General features: G+C 40.8%; 1 protein-coding gene across 5 annotated transcripts in view; it reads left to right on the top strand.

Annotated features, from left to right (window-relative positions):
- Positions 1-21,685, top strand: part of anks1b (ankyrin repeat and sterile alpha motif domain containing 1B) — a 285,379-nt gene that overhangs the window by 222,999 nt on the left and 40,695 nt on the right. For all 5 annotated transcript variants that reach the window (XM_080887590.1, XM_080887589.1, XM_080887594.1 and 2 more), the window contains 2 exons: positions 9,504-9,602; positions 10,954-11,106. In XM_080887590.1, the coding sequence (XP_080743716.1) occupies positions 9,504-9,602; positions 10,954-11,106 (252 nt within the window). The remainder of the gene's footprint in view (positions 1-9,503; positions 9,603-10,953; positions 11,107-21,685) is intronic.

The raw sequence follows: 21,685 nt of genomic DNA, 5'->3' as shown, positions 1-21,685 counted from the left end.
AGTTTGATCTAGTTAGCCATTCTCAAAAGTCAGCCCAAGTTGCAAGTTAAAACCTGGAGCACCTTCATGGTTACTGTGTCAGGGTGGCTGAAACGGTACCATTCTTGCCTTGTGTACTTAAGGGATGCATCAACGCAGTGATGATGGCAAGATAGCAGATATTTCCTAATAAAGCTCAACATATAAAGCATACTTGAATTTTTTATTGGCATACAGATTCATTCAGAAGCATTATCTCAAACTATCTTTTAATAAGATATTTATCTAAAACCAACCTGCCATCTGGAGTTTCAGCACAACTTCTAATTTTAATTGGAAATTTATATAAATCCATTTTCTCATAATGAATCGAGTTTCATGGGTGTCTGCAGAACATTACATAATTTTTCTGTTTACATCCTCCTTTGGTAAGTTAATGAGCAGAAGGTAGGAGTCACTGCAGCAGCTGTTAGTGTCCAGGCAACTGTTAACGTCACACATAGGCTGTTCACAGCTTTTTGTTTTATTTTTTTTGAACTCACATGTATTTTTTAAGCCCGTGGCTGTCCACCACCATTTATGTATCTGGATTACTCTCGTGTGGACCTAGTTTATTGTCAATAACATTGTTTCTGAGAGACTCTGGGATTATCTGTTTTCCTGGCTTTACTCCCTCCATCCCATCACCCCTCTTTAAAAACGTATTCTCAATAGCTCAACCGTCTCCTCTGAAACGCCTTTAGATACAATTAATATTGAAAAGAGATGAAGCTGCCTCGCAAACATCAGAGTAACTTCAAAGTCTCTTTTTCTAAGTGGTGCTTTTCTCCGGGTGTTAAAGTTTCGCTGGTGTCCCCCATGCTGAGTAGAGTTTGTAACTCCTTTTATGCTTTTTAACAGTCTTGACTAAACAAGAAGGCTGCTAATATTTTTCAACCTAAAGGGGGAAAAAATCAGTGTCCACCACAAATTGATATTAATGCGATTTAGGCACTGGCTACAGGCATTGTGTTGGGCGAGAGCAGCTCTTTTTTTATTGTTGACTGGCTTCTTGAACGAGAGCTTTGTGCCACATTCATTTCACTCAGTATGGGAAATCGAGTGGCGTGGATGATTCAAACCACGACTCTGCTTATTACAAAAATAAAAGCTTTTTTTTTCCCTTCCCGTTTCAAGGCCAGTTCATTTGTACAGCTGATTGGTTTGCAAATTAATTTGCCCTCGAGTTTGATCTGCGTCAGTGCATAACTGTGAAAGGCCCCATGTGGCGTGCAAGAATATATACATCTATATAGACATGAATACTGTTTAAGTACGGGCCTTCCAATCTGCCATTATCGTTTACTGCTAATAGGAGTCATAAGTGTGGGTGTGTCCGGGCACCTTAACCACCCAGTAGAGGACGAGTGCTGCCGGATTGATGGACAAATGGCGAGGAGTAGAACGGTTGTTATGGACACAGAATTTTATACGAAGGACACTGGATAGAGGCTAATCACATCCACTTCAGTGACCGTTCATGTATGGAAAATTTAAAGACAGAGAGACATGCAAGAGCACGGACACAGACAGACAGAGGCTGACTCACGTTAGCTGTTTCTGTTTGGATCCAAACAGGCCCTCATGTCTTGTCTTGCACTTTGACTTGCTGAATGAGCTACTAAGCGATTCTTCATTAAGATATTTGTTGGTAGCTTAACCTCTTACGCTCGCTATCGCCTGTCGTAAAATCTTCTTCAGTGTTTGTTTGGGGGTTTTTTTTTATTAAAACAATGCATTACTTATTTAATTCCTGCATACTTGACACTACCTTTGTGGTATTCTGCAGCTTAATAAACAATAAGCCTTACTGTATATATGTCCACGTATCAGTACAAATTCCCATTCTAATTTAAAGGACATACCCTAAACCTTTGTTTCATTATTGAAGGATTAGAGCAAACAGTAAAGTTGTCAGGAAAACACACCCCAAAGTTCACTTCATATGATGCAATAAATGATGCTACAAGACTGTTCATCTCTAGTTTGTTAATGCGAAAAATCTCTTATGTTAGCGAGCTGCAATAGCAGGAGCTTTGCAGAGGTTTCATAGTGCTTGCAACCTGCATAGTTTTCTACCTTTACGCTTACATTCATGTCCTTTCTTGCATATCATCTCTTGTGAAAAGTTGCAGATTACTCTGGTGTTTTTGTCCTTTTTATTATTGGGGCAATTGCACCATTTCTTTCTTTCTAACTCTCGATCATTTAGAAAATTAAAGGACTTCTGTAATGCAAGAGTACAGTAACATGATCACAGAGGGAAGGATCACATCCAGAGGGAGTTTTGAAAGAATGTTGGAAAGCAATGACAAAACGGTCAAATAGAGAGTAAATAATGTCCTTACAACAATGAACCATTTATTAAACCTTGTGCTAAAAATTCTCAGCTGGAACTGTACCAAATTTCATGCGACAGAAACTAAGCACAACACATGCTGCATCTGCTGTAGTCCTAGCAGCATGCGGTGGCCTCTTCCATGAATGTGCTACACTTCAAAAAATAGTGCTGGTTGCATTTTTCATAACAGATACTGGACCCTGGTACAGGCGGCAGACAGGGTGTAACAAGAGCATATATTTGAATAGATTTTCAGATAGTGGCCACCTGGCAAATGTATGTAGTCACTCTCTGTTTACCTCCTCTGGTCTGTTTTTTTTTCTCTCCTCCTACCCTTTTTTAAAAGAGTTTTTTTTAGGTGCTCATCTGCATACATTATCCAGTTGCTTTTTTGCCGCTTGCCAGGTAATGTACAGCGGGTGTTTCTGGGCTATCTCACAAAAAATAGCCGCCTCCCGGGTCTGGAAGTTATGCCGATGAGTGCAGGGAACCTAAATGGTCAAGATGTGTGCTGTGAAACTAAAACAAGGAGACAAAGGACGATAAAATGCTTCATAAAACTGAAGGGCACTGGAGAGTCTGTGATATTACCGCTCCCTAGTTGTTCATCATGGCGAGCAGCAGCCTTTCATATGTTTTCTAAGATGCAAATGCATCTAGTGAGAGGAGAATTGAAAGCAAAGCTACGTCATATTTATGGGATCACTGGAGCGAGAAGCTCATTCTTCTTGTTTAGCCCTCTAACTGCAGTCACATTGTCCCAGCTAATACTCATTACAATCAAACCCACACACACACACACTGCATGCCAGCACATATATATGCTGAGAATATCCGAATGAATAGAGGATAGTGAAGAAAGCTGATTCTTTTTTTTTTTTAAGCACAGTTGTGATAGAAAATAGAGAATTCCTGCTAAGTGCCACATAAACTGGTTATCAGTGGACTGTGGAGGCACTGAGATACACACACTAATACAAAAGAATGCCATGTGCAGTGAAACCTCCTTAATCATGATGCTTTTTATTTAGTTTCATTCAACACAGTGAAATAAAAGAAGGATAAAAGACTCCAGAGCTGCAGAAGAATGAGGCCGCAGTGAAAGAAATGGAGAAGTAAAGCATTATGTATAATAAAGAAACAGCAGCTGAATTAGAAAAAAAAAAGCACGCAAAGCTAGCGGAATTAATTTGACCCTGAGCTTCTCCTGATAGTGAAGTTAGGAAACAACAGCATTAGAAATAACACAATCTCAGTATTCATATTTCATAAGGTGGTTACATTTAATCAGAATCAGAATCAGAATCAGAATACTTTATTGATCCCTGGGGGAAATTATTTTTTGTTACAGTGCTCCATTTTAAACCAACATTAAGACAAGACAGACAATACGCTAACTAAGAATAGTACAATATATACATATATATACATACATACATACATACATACATACATACATACATACATAAGTCACTTATAAATAAATAGTTGGAAAAGAAACATGTGTAGCTGTAGCAGCAAACAGTGTGTTAAGTGGATGCGTTGTACAGGGAGATGGCCACAGGCAGGAATGATTTCCTGTGTCGTTCAGTGGTGCTTTTCGGTAATCTCAGTCTCTCACTGAACGAGCTCCTGTGACTGACCAACATGTCATGGAGTGGGTGGGAGGTGTTATCCAACATTGTCTTTATCTTGGACAGCATCCGCCTCTCCGACACCACCTTGAGGGAGTCCAGCTCCATCCCCACAACATTGCTGGCCTTACGGATCAGTTTATTAAGTCTGTTGGCATCTGCGACCCTCAGCCTGCTCCCCCAGCATGCAACAGCATAGAGGATCGCACTGGCCACCACAGACTCATAGAAAATCCTCAGCATTTTCTGGCAGATGTTGAAGGACCTCAGTCGCCTCAAAAAATAGAGACGACTCTGGCCCTTCCTGTAAAGTGCTGTGGTGTTTTTAGCCCAGTCCAGTTTATTGTCAATGTGTACTCCAAGGTATTTATAGTCCTCCACAATGTCAACACTGACCCCCTGGATTGAAACAGGGGTCAAGTGTTTCCTGGTCTTCCTGAAGTCCACGATCAGTTCCTTGGTCTTTGCCACGTTGAGCTGCAGATGATTCTGCTCACACCACGTGACAAAGGAGTCGACCACAGCCCGGTACTCTGTCTCATCATCCCTGCTGATGCATCCAACCACCGCAGAGTCATCAGAAAACTTCTGAAGATGGCAGGTCTCTGTGCAGTGGCTGAAGTCTGTGGTGTAGAGGGTGAAGAGGAAGGGGGAGAGGACAGTCCCCTGTGGTGCCCCTGTGTTGCTAATCACCTTGTCAGACACACACTGTGGGAGACGTAATACAGCTCATGAAGGGATTTATTCTGGAACCGAAATTCTTCAAACTGCCGCAAAGTTGTAGAAACTTAAGTCACCGCCTCTTCACACGGGAGAAGGCGATAAATCTAAGAGCAACAACTTTTGTAAAGAAACCAAAAGGAATATGAATTACAGACTAAAAGTGCAAGTGAGGACAGAGAAGAGAGGGTTTGAATAGTTAGTAAGTGAGAGAGAGGCAACAAAATAATGAGGAAAGAGGAACGCTTCTGAAATAAGCGGCGCAACGGAGAATCGCAAAGAGAGAAGCTCAGAGGGATGAACACAGGCATGGAAAGAACAGAGAGAGAGAGAGCAAAGAGACACAGTAGGTCGAGCATGATTTGTAGCACACGCCCAGGCCTGCTGGAGCCGATAATGGTCGTCACTACTATCGTTTTTTGCTCCATCTCTAATCTCAGCCTCAACCCCCTGCTACTGCACATGAATTTTAATTTCTGCATTTAGAGATTTTGCCCTCTCTGGCACAGTTGTTAAGCGGCGTGGTCTAAGTATCACAAAATAACTGCGGGCTATGGCAATTGTATCAACTCTGTGGATGCTAAAAACCTCCATAATGGATTGTTAGAGCTCATACCAGTCCATACCAGAGCTCATGTTTACCTCCAGAATACAAGATAAACAGTAGAAGCACGAGGAGGAAAAGCACAACACCGTCATTAGTTGCTTTCACTTATTTCTGCTGGCTGTTGTGTTCATCTATTCATGTGATAGCTGATCCCATGATCCATCACGCGCACTTGGAAGTGGTAGCCATACTGTAGGGCAAACATAATGTTCAGACAAAGAGAAACAGGACAAAATAGGTTTGGAGAGAGAAAGAACAAACATGGAGGAACCCCATCTCTCTGCATCAGGAGCCCAACAGGGAGCAATTAGTCATGCTTCTTTAAACCCCCCCAATCTACTCTGCTCCGACTCTCGGAGTCATTATTCTGCTGTGAAGTTGTAGCATTGTGGCTCCAACACCAGCTCCTCTCTGTGCGCTATTAATCAGCCTGGGAGCTGATCTATGGACTGCACTCTTCTTCTTCCCACAGAGGTCCCAGTGTACAAGTAGGTGAAGACATTGTGGAAGCTAAGGTTTAGCCACAGAATGAGCCCGATCATCTGCTGCATTAGTTTTCACAGCCCGGTACAGTGACAGGCAGGTGGACCAGTCACACAAAAGTCGATCACTTTTCATGGGCATTTATTTAGTTTTTCATCTGATCGCATTATGTCATTTTCAGGAGATATGTCTTTGCAACCTGCATATTTCATCTGGATCTTTCAAAGGTTGAACACAAAGCAGAAGTAGGCTCACTCAGAGATCTAGAAGTAATCAGATTACAAAAGGGAATTCAGTACTGGATTTATTGGGGATAAAATGGCAAAATGCCACTCTTAATTTCAAAAGCTTTAAATGAATTCTTATACAATAATACTATAATAAAACTACTGTTCTTTGTAAGGTCCTAAATTCATCCAACTTTTCAAAATGGACCAATCTACCTCACAGCTACACACCTTTAAAGTCTGCTAACGACATCATATAAGATATTGTATTATCTGTTTTTATATGATCTGCTCTGCAGTTGTTTTTTAGACTGTGGTGTAAACAAACTGGATAGAGATTTAATTTTATTGAGGCAAAAACAAAACATCATGACTTCATATTTTATTATTAAAACATGCATCGCATTGCTAGTAGTGCAAGTATGCCAGCCACACCTAGAGGAGCTCCTCAGTCATGGACCTCTATGCCACGAAGCTGCTGGTGCATAGTTCTCTTTGCTCTGTAGCTTACCATGGTCTGCTGCTCTGTGGCTGAGCTAAAAGCGCTTCCACTTTACGATAATACCACTCAGAGTTGATTGTTGAATATCTAGAGGGGAAGACATTTCACAAAGTGACTTGTTACAATGGTGGCATCCTATTACAGCACCGTGCTCCAATTCAGCGAGCTCTTTAGAACGACATAATCTTTCACAAATGCTGGTAGAAGCAGACTGCCTGGCTAGTGGGTGTATTCGAAGATTAAGAGGTGCGACTCAGTACTTTTGTCCAAGCACAATCTAGCTTTGAAATTGCTCAAGAGACTCTGTAAAAGTTTGCTCATTACCTTTTAGAATTGCTTCTTGAAGCCTGGAGCTGGTGTTCAGGATGTGTTCCTGCTTAGCAATCGTAGAGGTGGAAACAGCCAACTTCAGTGTCTTTTAATGCTACTTGCAAAATGGCACCCACCTGTTATTTAACTCACCAAAGCCCCTGATATGCATTATACAAGTTCACAACAGAAGCTCAGCTGCTGCACCAAAAGATTCAAATCTCTTAAAACACACACATTGATCTTTTAGTTCTAACTCCAGCACTGCTTCCTCGTTTCATTAATACAGCCTCTCGCATGTCGTTCCACTTTTCTTTCATATTTGATATTTCCTTCCTTGCCATTTTCTTTTTTTTCACACTGCACCTGTTCAAAGCCATTACGCCGAGCGTACGTGTCTAACACGGAGTCAAATTCACTTTAGCATATACAGACCTGAGCGCCGCAGTAGTCACCGTGCAGCGCTTTTCCTGGGAAGCCATTTAAAATTCAGCATGCAGAACGGTGCCTCCTTCTTAAATGCAAATACAAGCAGATGCAATTAGCAGATACACAGCTGGATGCAGAATGGCGTAGGAATCTGCGTGAGAGAGCCATAAAGCGCAGCATGTTTCATGCATGACTGCAGAAACTCTTCAGGAAGCTGCAGTGAAAACTAAACTGCAGCAATGGCATACCTAGAATGAAAATGTCACAGCCAGGGAGCAAAATGTCCTTTTCGAGGGCAGAGTGTTCCCAGCATCGATCTCTACGCAGAAATGAAATAAGGTGGAGGAAAACAGCAGCTATCTGGTATCTGCCTGTGTTCTTTTTTTCCTTCTTATCTTCTGTGTTATTAGTTAGCTCTTATTAGTTTGACATAAAGGAGATGTGGAGGGAATGACAAGTGTAATCCTTCAGTACCACAGAGTGCGCGCTGTCCGTGTGTGCTGGGAGTGTATGGATGGCCCTGAGACTGCCTGCAGGCTGCGTACACAGTCCCTCTCCTTTCCCATTTTCTTTGCCATCATTTTGATGATTACCTTTCTTTACTTTTCACTTCTGTCACAATCTGTATTTCTGACCATATTTCTGGCTGAGTCGCTGCTTCTCGGTGCTACAGCTGTCTGCCTGCACACCGCATCTCTTCTTTCCTGTAATTATCTGTCTGCATGAAGACTCCCTCTCTGTCTCTCTTGCGGGAGAATGACTGATAACTCTCTTATGGCTTCCCATTGGATTAATTAAAGGTGAGGCTGTATGATACCCATATAGGCTCTTGTTAGTCTTAATAAAAGACCATCGTACTGCTCTCTGCCACGCTCTGTTGGTTGTGGAAAATCTCTTTTTCTTTGTTGTGTTTCCTATGATATTTTTTCCTCACAGCTAATGAAATCTTAATGCAATATTATCTGAGGAATAAACTCGATTTATTAATGTTATGGTCTAAAAACTGTTTTCAAAGGTAAACTACAGCAGCTATATGTGGCATTCTTAATAGTGTGGTATTAATATTCCAGATAATATAAATCTACACATTAGCTTCATATGGCTATCTTATTACAGATCTGTAGTTAAAACATTCTCATATCAATGTAGAAAAGAAGAGGGAGCAAGATAGAAGTGTTGATATAAGACTGCAAAGGTGTGATGATTCAAAGAGAGACGTACCTGTGGACTTGGATGTTCTCAAACATTCTAACTCATAATATCTGCTATAAATAAGATGATACTAAGATTTTTAAACTCGGATTTTACCATCATTACCCCACCTTATTAAACCAAATGCACACTCTGTGTCAGAGAGTTACAAAACTTAAGAAAACTTGATGAGTTTGCAAATAGGATTTTATTACTTAATGATATGAGGAGAAAACTGCAACGAGCTAGAGCACGTTTATTTTTTTCTCCCACCGCTGGGGGAAAAACATCATCGATAAAATTTGGGTGTTATTATCTCAATATGTCAAGTTAATTATCTCAACGTTTTGACCTGGTACATTGAAATTTCAACTGGCAACAAGCTCCCATAGAAAGCGGAGAAAAATCCAGATATCTGAAACTAAACAGAGCAGGGATTTAGAGTCTACCTGAGTTGCAGCTTAAACTTGCACAGACATTTTTCGAACATCAACACTGGACAATATTAAAGATGAATTGCTCCCTCCACATGTAACGCATAAAAGCAGATGCGTTCTTACTAGCGGAAATGCTAAATGTGCTTGGGTAAAGGATGCAGGAAGGCAGGGACTTATCTGGCCAGCTTGCTGGGTATTTACAGGACAATTACCTGCACTGTCCTCAAATAGACATTACACAGACTTTGCACTTGGAAGCAACCACCTAATGTCAGATCTGAAAGATGTGGACATTTGTGTTCTTGCATGCAGCTCCATCGGGTAATGTCTAGAAGAAACCACATTGTATTTATGTTAGAATAATGAGTTGTGGTGCATTGCCAATGCGCTGTACACGAAAGCTGCTGATAGTGCAAACTTTTATCAGAAGCAGTGCTAAACGGGGTCAGGCTATAAGTACCAGAAGTGAAGCGTTTCACACTGAAAAGAAATTTGAGATGTGGCTCTTCTGTTGTTATTTTTCAAAGGAGATATCTGTAGTGGAGCCTTGTTGGTTTGTGCTGTAACCTGTTTTCTTACCCTGTGTGTTATTTGGTGTTTTACAGGGCAGCAATGTGGTGGAGGACCAAGACCTGCTGGAAATTGGAATCCTCAACTCGGCCCACAGACAACGTCTCCTGCAGGCCATACGGCTCTTGCCCAGGGTCAGCGCTGCAAATAGTAACACTATCACACAAGAATACCACAGAGTCTACAAAGTGGATAATTTAGTCAGTCTGGACTGGGTTTATTGCAGCATCCATCTCAATGAAGTTATATAAATTCATGACCAATTGAAGGAGAGAATCTTGAGCCGGCCTGTACTCAGTCCTCTTTGTTTCATATAAAATTCAGCAAATCTTCTGCTACATCTGTTTCCGTGTGATATAACTCTCTGTGGGTGGCTGGGTATCTCTCTGCATGTTCTACTCAACACTTGAACAAGAAGCATGCAGAGACAGGGGCACCGAGCCACATTATCACAGCTTTGAAAGCACATAAAATTAAATGATGCGAGAAACTGCTAAATCCATACCTTCTCGCATCTGCACAATGCACTCAATAAAAACATATCGACACGCTTTGAGCCGACATTTGCTGCTGAAAAGAGACCGGAAGTCGATTTTTTTCTTTTAAAAAAAGGCTGCTGCTATATGTTAGCAAGGTCAAATACTTTTGTGTGTGTGTGCAAGAGTCAAAGTAAGATCAAAAGTGCCCAGCTGCACACAGTGCGAGCAGAAGAAAGGAGTCTGCAACAGCGAGCTAAGAGAAAGGGGAGAGTCTGAGCTCGGAGATAAGCATGCTTCATAGAGACTCCAAAGAAAACTTTGATCTCCAGTCAGCATTTTCCTCCTCTCATCCCCAATAAACTTTTCAAAACACTGTAAGAGATGGAACCTTTTAACTTTTGCCTGCCCTCTCACAAAAAGACGCACACACTTGTGCAGACACATGTAGGCGAACACATGCTTAACTTGAGGTGGAGGTTGCAGAACGCTTGCTTGAAGCAACATAAGCTCTCTGAAGTGCTTATGACTGTCAAAAGAAAAGTGAATGAATTATGTATTATCTGCTACACTCAAAGTGTCTCAGTGCAAGCAGTGAGTCTGCTTTTGGTGTTTTTTTTTTACGAACCTTCTCAACAGTTGTGCTCGTGTTTCCTTTTCCTGTACTCGTTTAGCTTCCTCACCTGTTTCCTTTCGATTGAGGCCTTTAATATGGAATGCATCTTGAAAATAAAGCATGGCACAGGAATAAAATGGAAATTAGTAATAGGTATGTAGGCAGTAAACATTCGCACCAGATCTTGCTTCAGATAGCAGCTGTTTTTATGCAGTAAAACTCCAGGTCTAAAATGTGGAAAATGAGAAGAAAGATAATCCGCTGTGCTCACAGCCTCCTGTTATGTACAAGAGCATGCAGTGAGAACAAACAGAACTACAGAAAAGTAATAAAAAGTGCGCTCCAAAGACAAACTTCTTCCTTAATCCCTTTTTTCTGCTCTGTGTACTTAAGGTGAGACCTATCGGATACGATGGCAACAACCCCACATCAGTGGCAGAGTGGCTGGAGTCTTTGGAGCTCGGGGACTACACCAAGTCTTTCCTTGTCAATGGTTACACTTCCATGGAGCTGGTCAAAAAGATCTGGGAAATTGAGCTCATCAATGTAAGTCTACAGTGCTAAAAATAGCCATATTAAAAGATAAAATCTAATGAAAGCACAAAGGATTACATGGGAAGCCAAAACCTAATTTAGCCACTGGGTGATATGTTACTTTTTCCCAAGAGAATGAGCTCTGCAGTTCACTTTGAGTCAATTCCACATTACATTTCTGTGGCCATAAATACTCACTAGAGCACAGAAAAACAACAAAAATCAATTTGCAGCTGAAAATAGTGCCCAGTGAGTTCACCATTTAATCCAGGAACATTTGCTAAAAACAGCAGCGCTCAGCTGTTTCAGGGAATCTCTGAGTTTTTGTTTTTTAACCATAAATTTGAGTCCCGTCTTAAAACTTCGGGCAAATGGTCAAGGTAGCAGAGTTCTGAATTCATTGCTTTTTCTTTCTTTTTTTCTTCGCTAAAGACATTTGTGGCAGAACCCATGAAAATATGTTCAAACAAGACAGGTATGAATACAGGTATGAATTGGTTGAGGTCAAACTCCGTCAACCAATTCCAGAAACTTGATTCTGTTCATCTGGACGTTTTCACAGTGAGAGTTTCATCACTACTCCAAGTGACTTCTTCAGTCTCAGCTCACTGCAGGTTTCACCTGCCTTATATACATTTACATAGTGGCCGAAAGTAGTACCACTGACTAACAAGAGGCTGTTTCATAGTCATTAATATGCAAATTGGGAAATTGCTGCAATTTCTGGGATTTCCTTACCTGGATGATTGAGCACACATCGAGACACCCCCGTCAATAGTCAGATATCTAGTCAGATAGCATAGCATTGGTTCAGGCAAAGCACCATCTAATTCTCAACCACCATCCCACAAGTTGATCTCATCCCATCCAATTTTCCAGCTGCTATTCAGGCTCCTTTAACCTGCCTAAAGTTGCTGCAAGCCACTTGGCAAACCCCCTCCCTCCCCCATTCCTAACATGCTGTGTCCGATATTGTCGCTTACATTCTTCCCACTTGTGGCTTGCTGTGCACGCTCTATGAAGGGTGCGGAGGTCCTAGAGCAGCGCCATAAAATTAATACAGATTACTGCAGAAGGGAGCCACAAACTTCTTTTATCTATAGATTTGACTGAGCTGGTGCTTTGTGAACTGGATGCTTGCTGGTTCTTGTCCTCATCTTTCACCTTGGTGACAGAGTGAGTTTGTATCTCCTATTGAGTGTACATATTATAACCCCGGAAAGTCAAACTTCAGTAGCCATGCAGGCTTACTGTTAGCCCTTTGGCTTCTTACTCGAGAACAAGGCTGAAGTTGATTCAGAGGCCATACTGTAAAGAAGGCCCATCAGGCATTTCTTCTCATTACTGTGCAATATGTGCTGAGAAAACAAACTGGAGGGAGGTGCATTTTTTTTTACTGTTAAATCATAACATTGCTTTGTCTTTTTCTTTCGTCATTTCGGTGTAGAGATTTCTGGTCCGATATCTGCAGTAACAAAAAAAAAAACAAGGAGCTTCTGAATGTTGAATTCTCTCTTTCTGTAAATATTAGTAAAGGGGAACGATAAGAAGGTTTGACATTTGGGTTTATGTGTTGTCACAGATAGTCCAGGTTTATGATTCAATTTTTACCAACATAAAATCTTCACTCGGAGATGCAGTTTAATGCAGGCCGATCTCTTTGGAGTGATGTGCTTCTTTGATGCTGGCAGTGTAACGAAATCATGCTCGATTGCAGGGGGCGCCTGCCTGACTGATTTCAATGAGAGAGAGAGTGAGAAGGGGTGTTTTTCCTTCCCTGCGGAGGATAAAGTGATGAGTGATCAGCTGGAGGAGGTGGAGAGGGAGTTATATAAGCATGTGGGATGCAAGATGTTTTATAGCGCCGGGGATACCGCCCACATGCTGCACTTCTGTGTGTGTGTGTGTGTGTGTGTGTGTGTGTGTGTGTGTGTGTGTGTGTGTGTGTGTGTGTGTGTGTCTGGATGCATATGTGAGACAGTTAAACTGTTAATACATTCCTGTATGTTTATGTATTTGTATTCAATGTATGACATGCATGGATGTATATTAGTTTTAGACCTGTTCGTGTAAATTTGAATACTGTATAGCATCAAAAGATTTTCTGAATTAACTGAAACTGCAGTGCAGCACATTTTGCAGCCACTAGAGGGTGCCCACGTACACTGTAAAGCCAAAAGTACTGCATGTCCCTATAAGACCTCAGATTGCATTTCACTGTTTGCACCGGGCTTCTTTGATTCAGGAAACTTGCTTTTATTTTGGACTGTACTATCCCCAACTTTGCTATCATAGTGCTTTGGTGACAATGCTTCACTTATTCAACATGACTGTGGATAAAGAGATTTCCCTAGTTTAGTATAAAAACTTACCCAATGCTTTATTTTGGGTTTTAGTTCATGTTCTATATAAGGGGAGTGAAGAAGGGTTGCAGGGACAATCAAGTAGATGGGTATGATTGTCATCTGTGATTTATGACAGAAGGATAGCAGCAAGAGTGAAAGGGAAGGTTTGTAAGTGTAAAGCGTGAGACTTGCAATGATGTATGGTTTGAAGCTAGTGACACTGACAAAAAGACAGGAGGTGGAGCTGAAAGTAGTGTTGCTGAAGAGGGAGTTTTATTTGGAGTGACCAGGATGGACAGGGTTAAAAATGAATACAATAGTATTTTTTGTATGTTTGTCACACTTAAATGTTTCAGATCAAACAAATGTAAATATTAGACGAAGATAAGACCAGTAAACACAACATGCAGTTTCTAAATTAATGTTAGTGCAATTAAGTTTTTGTGATAACTGCCTGTGAGTCTTTTACAATGGTGAAGAGAAATTTTGGCCCACTCATCTTTGCAGAATTGTTGTAATTCAGCCACAATGAAGGGTTTTCAAGTATAAACCTTTTTAAGGTCATGCCACAGCATCTCAGTCGGATTTAGTCAGGACTTTGACTAGGCCACTTCAAAGTCTTCTTTTTTTTTCTTAAGCTATTCAGAGGTGGACTTGCTGGTGTGTTTTGGATCTGTCCTGCTGCAGAACCCATTTGCGCTTCAGCTTAAGGTCACAAACTGATGGCCCCACATTTCGCGTTAGTGTTTGGGTAGACGGCAGAATTCATGGTTCCATTTAAAACTGAGATGAACCTTTTAAGGTCCTTTTGCTCAGCAGTGGTTTTTGTCTTGGAACATTTTTGCCCAGTTTCTTTCTTATAGTGGAGTCATGAACACTGAGCTTAACTGAGGCAAGGGAGGCCTGCAGTTCTTCGGATGTTGTTCTGGGGTCTTTTGTGACCTCTTGGATGAGCTATTGTCGCACTCTTGGGGTAATTTTGGTTCGCTGGAGTTCCACAGCTGTATATGCTAATATAAAGCTCAGTTACTTTGTTTCTCATCTGTTCCTGAATTTCCGTGGATGAAGGCAGATGATCCGATGTGACCACCTGTAAAGAAAGGACCAAGTTGTTTATGTTTATAATAAGTTCCTTTTGTTGTTATTATATCTCATAGTAAATGTTTAGAATGAACTGATGTTTAACTCAACTCAGGAGCTTTAATAGAATGAATAGAGCTGGGTGATAGAGATGGTGTGCCTCCGTAGTGTAATGTACATGTTGGTGTCTGATTTTATAATTTGCATTTACTGGATGTAACATAGTTTGCATATATTTTAGGGGACAAAACAAAACAAGACAGTATCATCTAGGTAGTGTGCCAGGAGGTATTTTTTCCTTTATACATTTTGTTGTGAACTTAAACACAAGTGTGAGTCAGATATAGCCAAGGGGCTAATTTACATCAATTCACATCCACAGTTGCTGTGCAGTTTCATGTCGTATTATAATGAAAATAAGGGATTAAAAAAGCAGATAGAAAACCATTAGTGTAAGAGGGTGGCAATCAAAGAAACATGGTGGGGCAATCACTGCAGCTGGAGTGAGGGTTGTCAGTTCCTACTCTTCTTGCACCTTGGTCTAGGCCTACTCAGTAGTCTGTCCTTGATCAGAGTTCCCGTCATCCACATCCATATATTTTAAAGATAACTGCAGGCTACTGGACAACTCAGCATATATGAAGTCTGGGGAAACTGCAAATTTAAATTTGAACGTGTTCAAAAAGAAGTATTTACTGTAGTTTCCTATGATTGTTGGGTTTTTCTCTGTATGATCTACTGTGCAATATAAAGCGCCTTGAGGCGACTGTTGTTGTGATTTGGCGCCGTATAAATAAAATGGAATTGAATAGTGGAAAACATCTGCTTTTAAGCACAAGGTATTTGAATCAAATGTTTTCCCTGTACTAAAATAGATATGAAGGAATAATCTTAGCAGTGTTTTAATGGAGTCATGGGTCCAATAACATGAAGTGTTACTCTTGCCTAGTCCGCAGTCTGCAGGGAGACTGTGAAGCTGGCCTTATCTCATGGATGTAGTGTTTCTTATCGATCTCTTGTGAGCACATCTGACTGGGAGAGAGTGTACGTGTATGTCTGCTGCACAGCACTGCAGCAGCGCACTGTCACTGAAGTAGTCTCTGGAGACTTGGAGAGGTCACTTCTGCACCTGAGAGAGGTGTGTGTTTGTCCGGAGATGGTGTAGAGAACGATGTATTGTGGTGGGAGAATAATATAAAGTGATGCTGGGAAGGAGATATGGATTTAAGAGAATGACAGGGAGTGGGAAAAGAGTGAGTGAGTGAGAGAGAGAGAGAGAGAGAGAGAGGGAGAGAGAGAGAGAGATAAGAACGAATCTTTAAAAATCGAATCTGGACACTGCTTTCATGTAATCACCAGGTAATTGCCGTGGGCAACAGATGCAGTGGTGTCCATGGAGATGGGGGAGGAGTGTGAAGCGTTCCTGAAGTGTTTTAAAGTGGGATATAAGTGCGTGTGGGTGGGGGCATAGGCGTGTGTGTGTGTGTATAGTTGGGCACATATGTGGATACCTGCTGTTGTGGGATTAGCAGAGTATTTCAAAACACCTTTTAAGCCTGCTGGTCCTCATTCGTGCACAATACAATGCAGACAGAGAGCAGGTGCAGCTTTCTCTCTGCAGTAGTGTGTGTGTGTGTGTGTGTGTGTGTGTGTGTGTGTGTGTGTGTGTGTGTGTGTGTGTGTGTGTGTGTGAGAGAGAGAGAGTAACTGTGGCATTCAGGGTTTATAACGTCGGAGTAGATTGAGTCTTCGGAGTCACACCTGGTCCAAGTTAACTGTTAGATTTAGTCTCAGTGGCGCTACTGGATAATCCAATTCTTTCATGACTTGCTTTTATTATTATAATATTCGTATATAACTAAATTATATCTTTCTGTTTTGCAATTTCACAAACATATCAAAGCAAGTATTTTCTAATGATGTTAAAAAAATAGATTCAAATGGCACATTTCTACATAATGCAGACTGAAACTAATAAAGAAAGAAACCAAATTAAAGAAGTATAGGAGCAAACCAGCTTGGGAGTGTGTATGGATCTGTCGTGTTTGACTGATAATCTTTCAACAACACACACACACATCTCTTTTCATTATATTTTTGAGCAGGATATGAAACAACAATGGGGCAACGCACATCTTTTGTTCCCACACAACAATAGCATGATGTTCCAGTGTTTAGCGCCGTTAGCTGGTACAAGATTAGGTGGATTTAGCGTGTTCTCTGTGTTCTTGCTCTGCTTTCTTGTGGGATCCAGAGGTTTCTTCTGGCATCAAAAATGGTATTGCTAGTTTACATGTATGTTAGTGTTTAATTCTCCCATCATTGTGCCCTTGGCAACGGCCCCGGCTTAAATCTGAAGTTGGTCCCAGGTGCTAGAGACTGCTGCACACTGCACTACTTAGGACTGCTTAAACAAAGAGGATGAGGGCTTGTTAAAGATACTGTTATAATAACACTGTCCAATACTAAATATTTAAAAAATATAATTGCATATGAATTTATATCTAACCTTGTGGTTTTTTAAAACATTGTCAAGATACACTCGCTGGTCACTTCATGAGCTACACCTGTTCAACTCGTTTACACAAATATCTAACCATCCAATCACATGGCAGCAACTCAGTGCATGTAGACATGGTCAAGATGAGCTGTTGAAGTTCAAAGCAAGCATCAGCATGATGAAGAAAGGCGATTTAAGAGACTTTAAACATGGCACGGTTTACAGGGAATTGTTAGAAAAGGAGAAAATATGCAGTGAGTGGCAGTTCTCTTGAGTAAAAATTACTGTTGATGTCGGAGGGCAGAGGTCAGGGGTGAATGGTCAGAGTGCTTTGAGCCGATAGGAGGGAAACAGAAAAGCTAAAATTGGACAAAATTCTTGTAATATGAAAGAAGACTAAATATCCAGGAGCTGCATTAAGAACAGAGACCATGTCAGTCTTGCATCATAAAGGACAACAAGCACACATAAAGCTAACGTAGGCCCCACATGCACTTAGTTATTTTCACTTAGCTGTGACGTTGAAAAACGAAGTAACAAAAGAACCAAAAGTCTGAAAGACCTGAAATGAAAACTCATTAAATCAGACTTAAATTTTTAAAATATGAAATTGCTATTAATAATTTAGAGGAATTCATTATTAAAATTGACAGTAAGTTTTCACACGTGGCTTATAATTGGAGTTTCTTACACCGATCAAATTTAACAAATCATATTCCACAGAACGTACTCAAGATAAATTGCTTCGCCTTGTATCACCAAACTGACTCATGAAATACTTAATGGGACCAGTTCAATTATTTTTTAGCAATATGAGTGAATACAAACTGGTGGTTAGAGCTTTCCAAATGCGTGTTTTCCTGGATTCCTTCATGTCAGAAGAGTATTTTGTGTGTTTTCGATTGAGGGAGGCCAGAGGTTTTTGAATATTTGTGGATATTTGTGTGCCGTTTTAAGCTGCTTTGCAACCTTAATTTCTCCCCAGAAGCCAAACTGATTTTGAGGGCTTTTTTAGATACTTGAGAATGCAATCAGGGGAAGACTTTATAACTCTATCAGCCTCCTTTTAATAACACAAGTCTCCTGGTAAAATCTGTCTGCTGTCTCAAGAATAATTTACTGTGATCATCCTTACTCTGCTTAGCTCTCCAGGCTGTGAGAAAGCCTGTTTAAATGGATCCAATTTAACTTTAAAAAGTGAAGCTGTGCAGCTGGAACACCAATACATTCAGGCTCATCAGATTATGTGAAAAGAAGTCTTGATTGTTGTGTTAAAGTCTGGGGGAGCTGTTTTATCGGGAGGTGCTGCAACATGAAAGTGTCAGTAAAAATGACTGTTTGATAACAATCATCAGCTTTACCTGCCGATTTACCAGGCTACTCTGATACCCCTGTTTCATTTCCCTGCAGTGCAGTGACATAGAGGCACATCCTTTAAGAATCCACACGGTGGCGCTGCTGCCTCTCGCTTGAATCAGATCTCGTCTGGAGGTGAAAGAAAGTACAAAATAACTGAGTCAAGGCCCCAAATTGCTCTCATTTAAAGCGAGTCCTCTGAGAGCCCACAGTGAAGCAATTAGAAATGGATTTCATTTTAGAAAGCCGCATTCACGGTGGTGGAGTGCAGATAGTTTCTGGTCCTTAAGGAACGATTCCCTTAATGTTTTCTGGATGAGTGGCTCCTAATATCAAGGGAGGGCGGCTGCAAGTGTGTACAAGTGTAGCGTACCTGTGTATTGTTCTGGAAATGTGTTTGATTGATGTTCACAGAGGATGGAAAGCTGAGTCGTTAAGGTCTTCTGGGTATGAAAGGACCGTCTTCCCATTCTGATATGTTCAAGTTGATTTCAAGTAATCGGATTAAAATTGAGGGTAGCAAAAATAATCGAATAGTAGTAGTAGTAGTAGTAGTAGTAGTAGACCCACAATAGCTTAAAATAGAAGCTTCTAATCATAATCACTGTGATGTGTTTTGAGCATTTTAGGCAAAAGTATGTGTACTCACAGCCTCTCACAGGTTCAGAGAGGAAAGTTCATATTCCAACGTAGTTATAAATCTCAAGTATTTCCTCTTTAAAAAATAAATTACACAGATAACATAATGAGAGTAATTCAAGAAGTATGTACAAAATCTTCTACTCGGGTAAAGAGTAACATCTTACATATTAATTGCTGATTAATTACTATAGCATCAATATATATGGCGTTTTATGACCTCATTAAGTCTAATCACAAGAGGTTTCTCGTGTTTTATAGCCTGACATGAGGCTAAGTGTGTGAGAAGAACGTAGTTTCGTTTTTTCTCTATAGACCTCCTAAAGGTAAATATAGGAACTGCAGTTTATTGAGTCGAATGGACATAAATGTTTAACTTCCAGGACTCAACTTCCCCTCACACCCATGGCCACTAAGATGATGTGCATGATAAGCAGCTGGATTGTTTTGACTTTAATACTCTGAAGATGGCACTAATGTGTTTCCAGTTTTACCTTCCAGTAAATCAGTAAAAGCTACATTGTTTCCACCTTTAGGAAAATAAGCTGAATTGTGAGTATAAAGCAGCACCAAGTGGAAACACACACATATTAATTGCACTTATTTTGTTTATTATCTCCTAACATCCAGGTTAACTACCGCTAACTTAAACCAACCCTATGTATTAAATAGATACAGGAAGTAAGTGCAACATCTCTCTGACTGATTTTCATGATTTCGTGGTATATAATCATGATCTGCTCTTGTAAAATAGAGCAGCGGAGGAAAAGCTTTTGCCTCTTCATACTCGTCCTTTGCATGTGAAGGCCTGTTAGTGTGTGCTCATATCGTGTAGGTGTATGCGTGTGGGTGTATATCTGTGTGTGTGTGATTCACCCACAGGGCCGGACTTGTCCCTGCATTCTCCTCAGTTTTTACAACGTGCAATTTCAGTAAGTGTACACCCAATATGCTAGGAATGTTTTGTGAAAAGCTTAAAGTGACTAAGTGTGTGCGAACTGCATGAAGGGTCTAAAATAAATTGAGGAGAGTCATGAGAGTTCAGCTTTTCTTCTACAGCTTGTAGAAGATGGCTACTAGTTACCATAGAGACTGTGCACTTGGTATAAATGGAATGAAATACGTGTGTGTGTGTGTGTGTGTGTGTGTGTGTGTGTGTGTGTGTGTGTGTGTGTGTGTGTGTGTGTGTGTGTGTGTGTGTGTGTGTGTGTGTGTGTGTGTGTGTGTGTGTGTGTGCTGGATTGCTTTTTTTTCCTGACACTATTCTAAATAGTTCGTGTGTGTGTTGTTATTCTGTGCTTATCACCTTCTTTGTCACCTCTCCAAATGGACAGATTGTCTCACATCCCAACACCAGATGGTTCCTGCCTTCGTTAGACACCGCCAGATCGTATACTTCATAAACTAGAACCTACACAGACACGCAAGCATTAAGCGAGCGCCACGTACAGTACATGCTTCTAGGTATCTTGCCTATTCACAAGTTCTCGCACCGAAAATTCATGCCTGCGCCCGGTGAGGAACATTTGTTTTTCATATGTGTATTTGCGTCCGGCGTGCTGAAATGTGCAGGGATACAGTATGTGTGAAAAGGGAGTGAGTAGTAGCTGGTGTTAATTTTTGTGTGGGCAGATTTGCCTCAGGACTGCAGTGTACTTCACCGTCACTGCTTACTGCTGATATCACTTTCCTGCAGTTTTTCTTCTTCTTTTAAAAAAACAACCTCCTGTCATAGCGCTCACCGTGCTGCAGATCGTGTAGGAGGTGTCAGGAGAGAATATGTGTGACCCCTCGGTGGCTCATGAACCTGCGGTTGGCAGATCTGTTGTAGCGCTGCACATCCCGGTCTACTACATCTTCACTTGTTAAATCTGTTTGTAAAAACGGGGATGAGTTTACTTGATTTTGTTGTGTTTGTTTCATCTATACAGAGCCCAGGTTCAATTTAGTCACGCATTACTAATAATTTCTCGTCTGTGTTGTGGTTTGTGACACCATTAAGTTGACTAGCTTTACTAGTATCACATCCCTTTAAACCTTGAAATGACACTTCTAATTGGAAATATGTCATAAATATGTCATAAATGTGAGTAGCAAGTTTCTACTATATGTAGCTCTGACTGCCATGTGTAAGGAGGCTATAGACAGTACAAAAGCACATATACAGCGTTTGATAAGTAAATGAAATGGCTCACAATAGACAGCTACAAGCATACCAATGGTTAAACAGTAGTGCAGTAAATAGACATTCTTTTTTTTATTGACCAAAAACAAGTGACTGAGCTCATACACTGAGCAGGAAAGTGTTTACAGAGGTCAAGAGCGAAAGCTGTTTTTTCCGTAGACTTCCATTCACATGCAGTCACAGCTATTGCCATCTGATGGCCGACCAAAGAAACTTTATAAATCCCAGAGGGAAACTGAGTCGCCATAGCAGCAGACGTACAAAGGACAACAAAGCAAATATAAATATGAAAGGACACAAGTATCAACACTAACAGATAGAACAGACAGAATGCCGTTACAAGGCACTTTCGCATTGGCTTCCTTTTTCTGAGCTAGAAGCTACGTCCATGTTTTACACTGTTTATATATGCTTTCCCTACACCTGAAAAAGTTAGCTTATGTTAGCATATGTTTGCTAGATGTTACATTAATATCCCAATTGTGA

The sequence above is a fragment of the Rhamphochromis sp. 'chilingali' genome (assembly GCF_963969265.1).
Source record: "Rhamphochromis sp. 'chilingali' genome assembly, chromosome: 7".
Taxonomy (NCBI): Eukaryota; Metazoa; Chordata; class Actinopteri; order Cichliformes; family Cichlidae; genus Rhamphochromis; species Rhamphochromis sp. 'chilingali'.
This window is presented reverse-complemented; position numbering and strand designations above follow the sequence as displayed.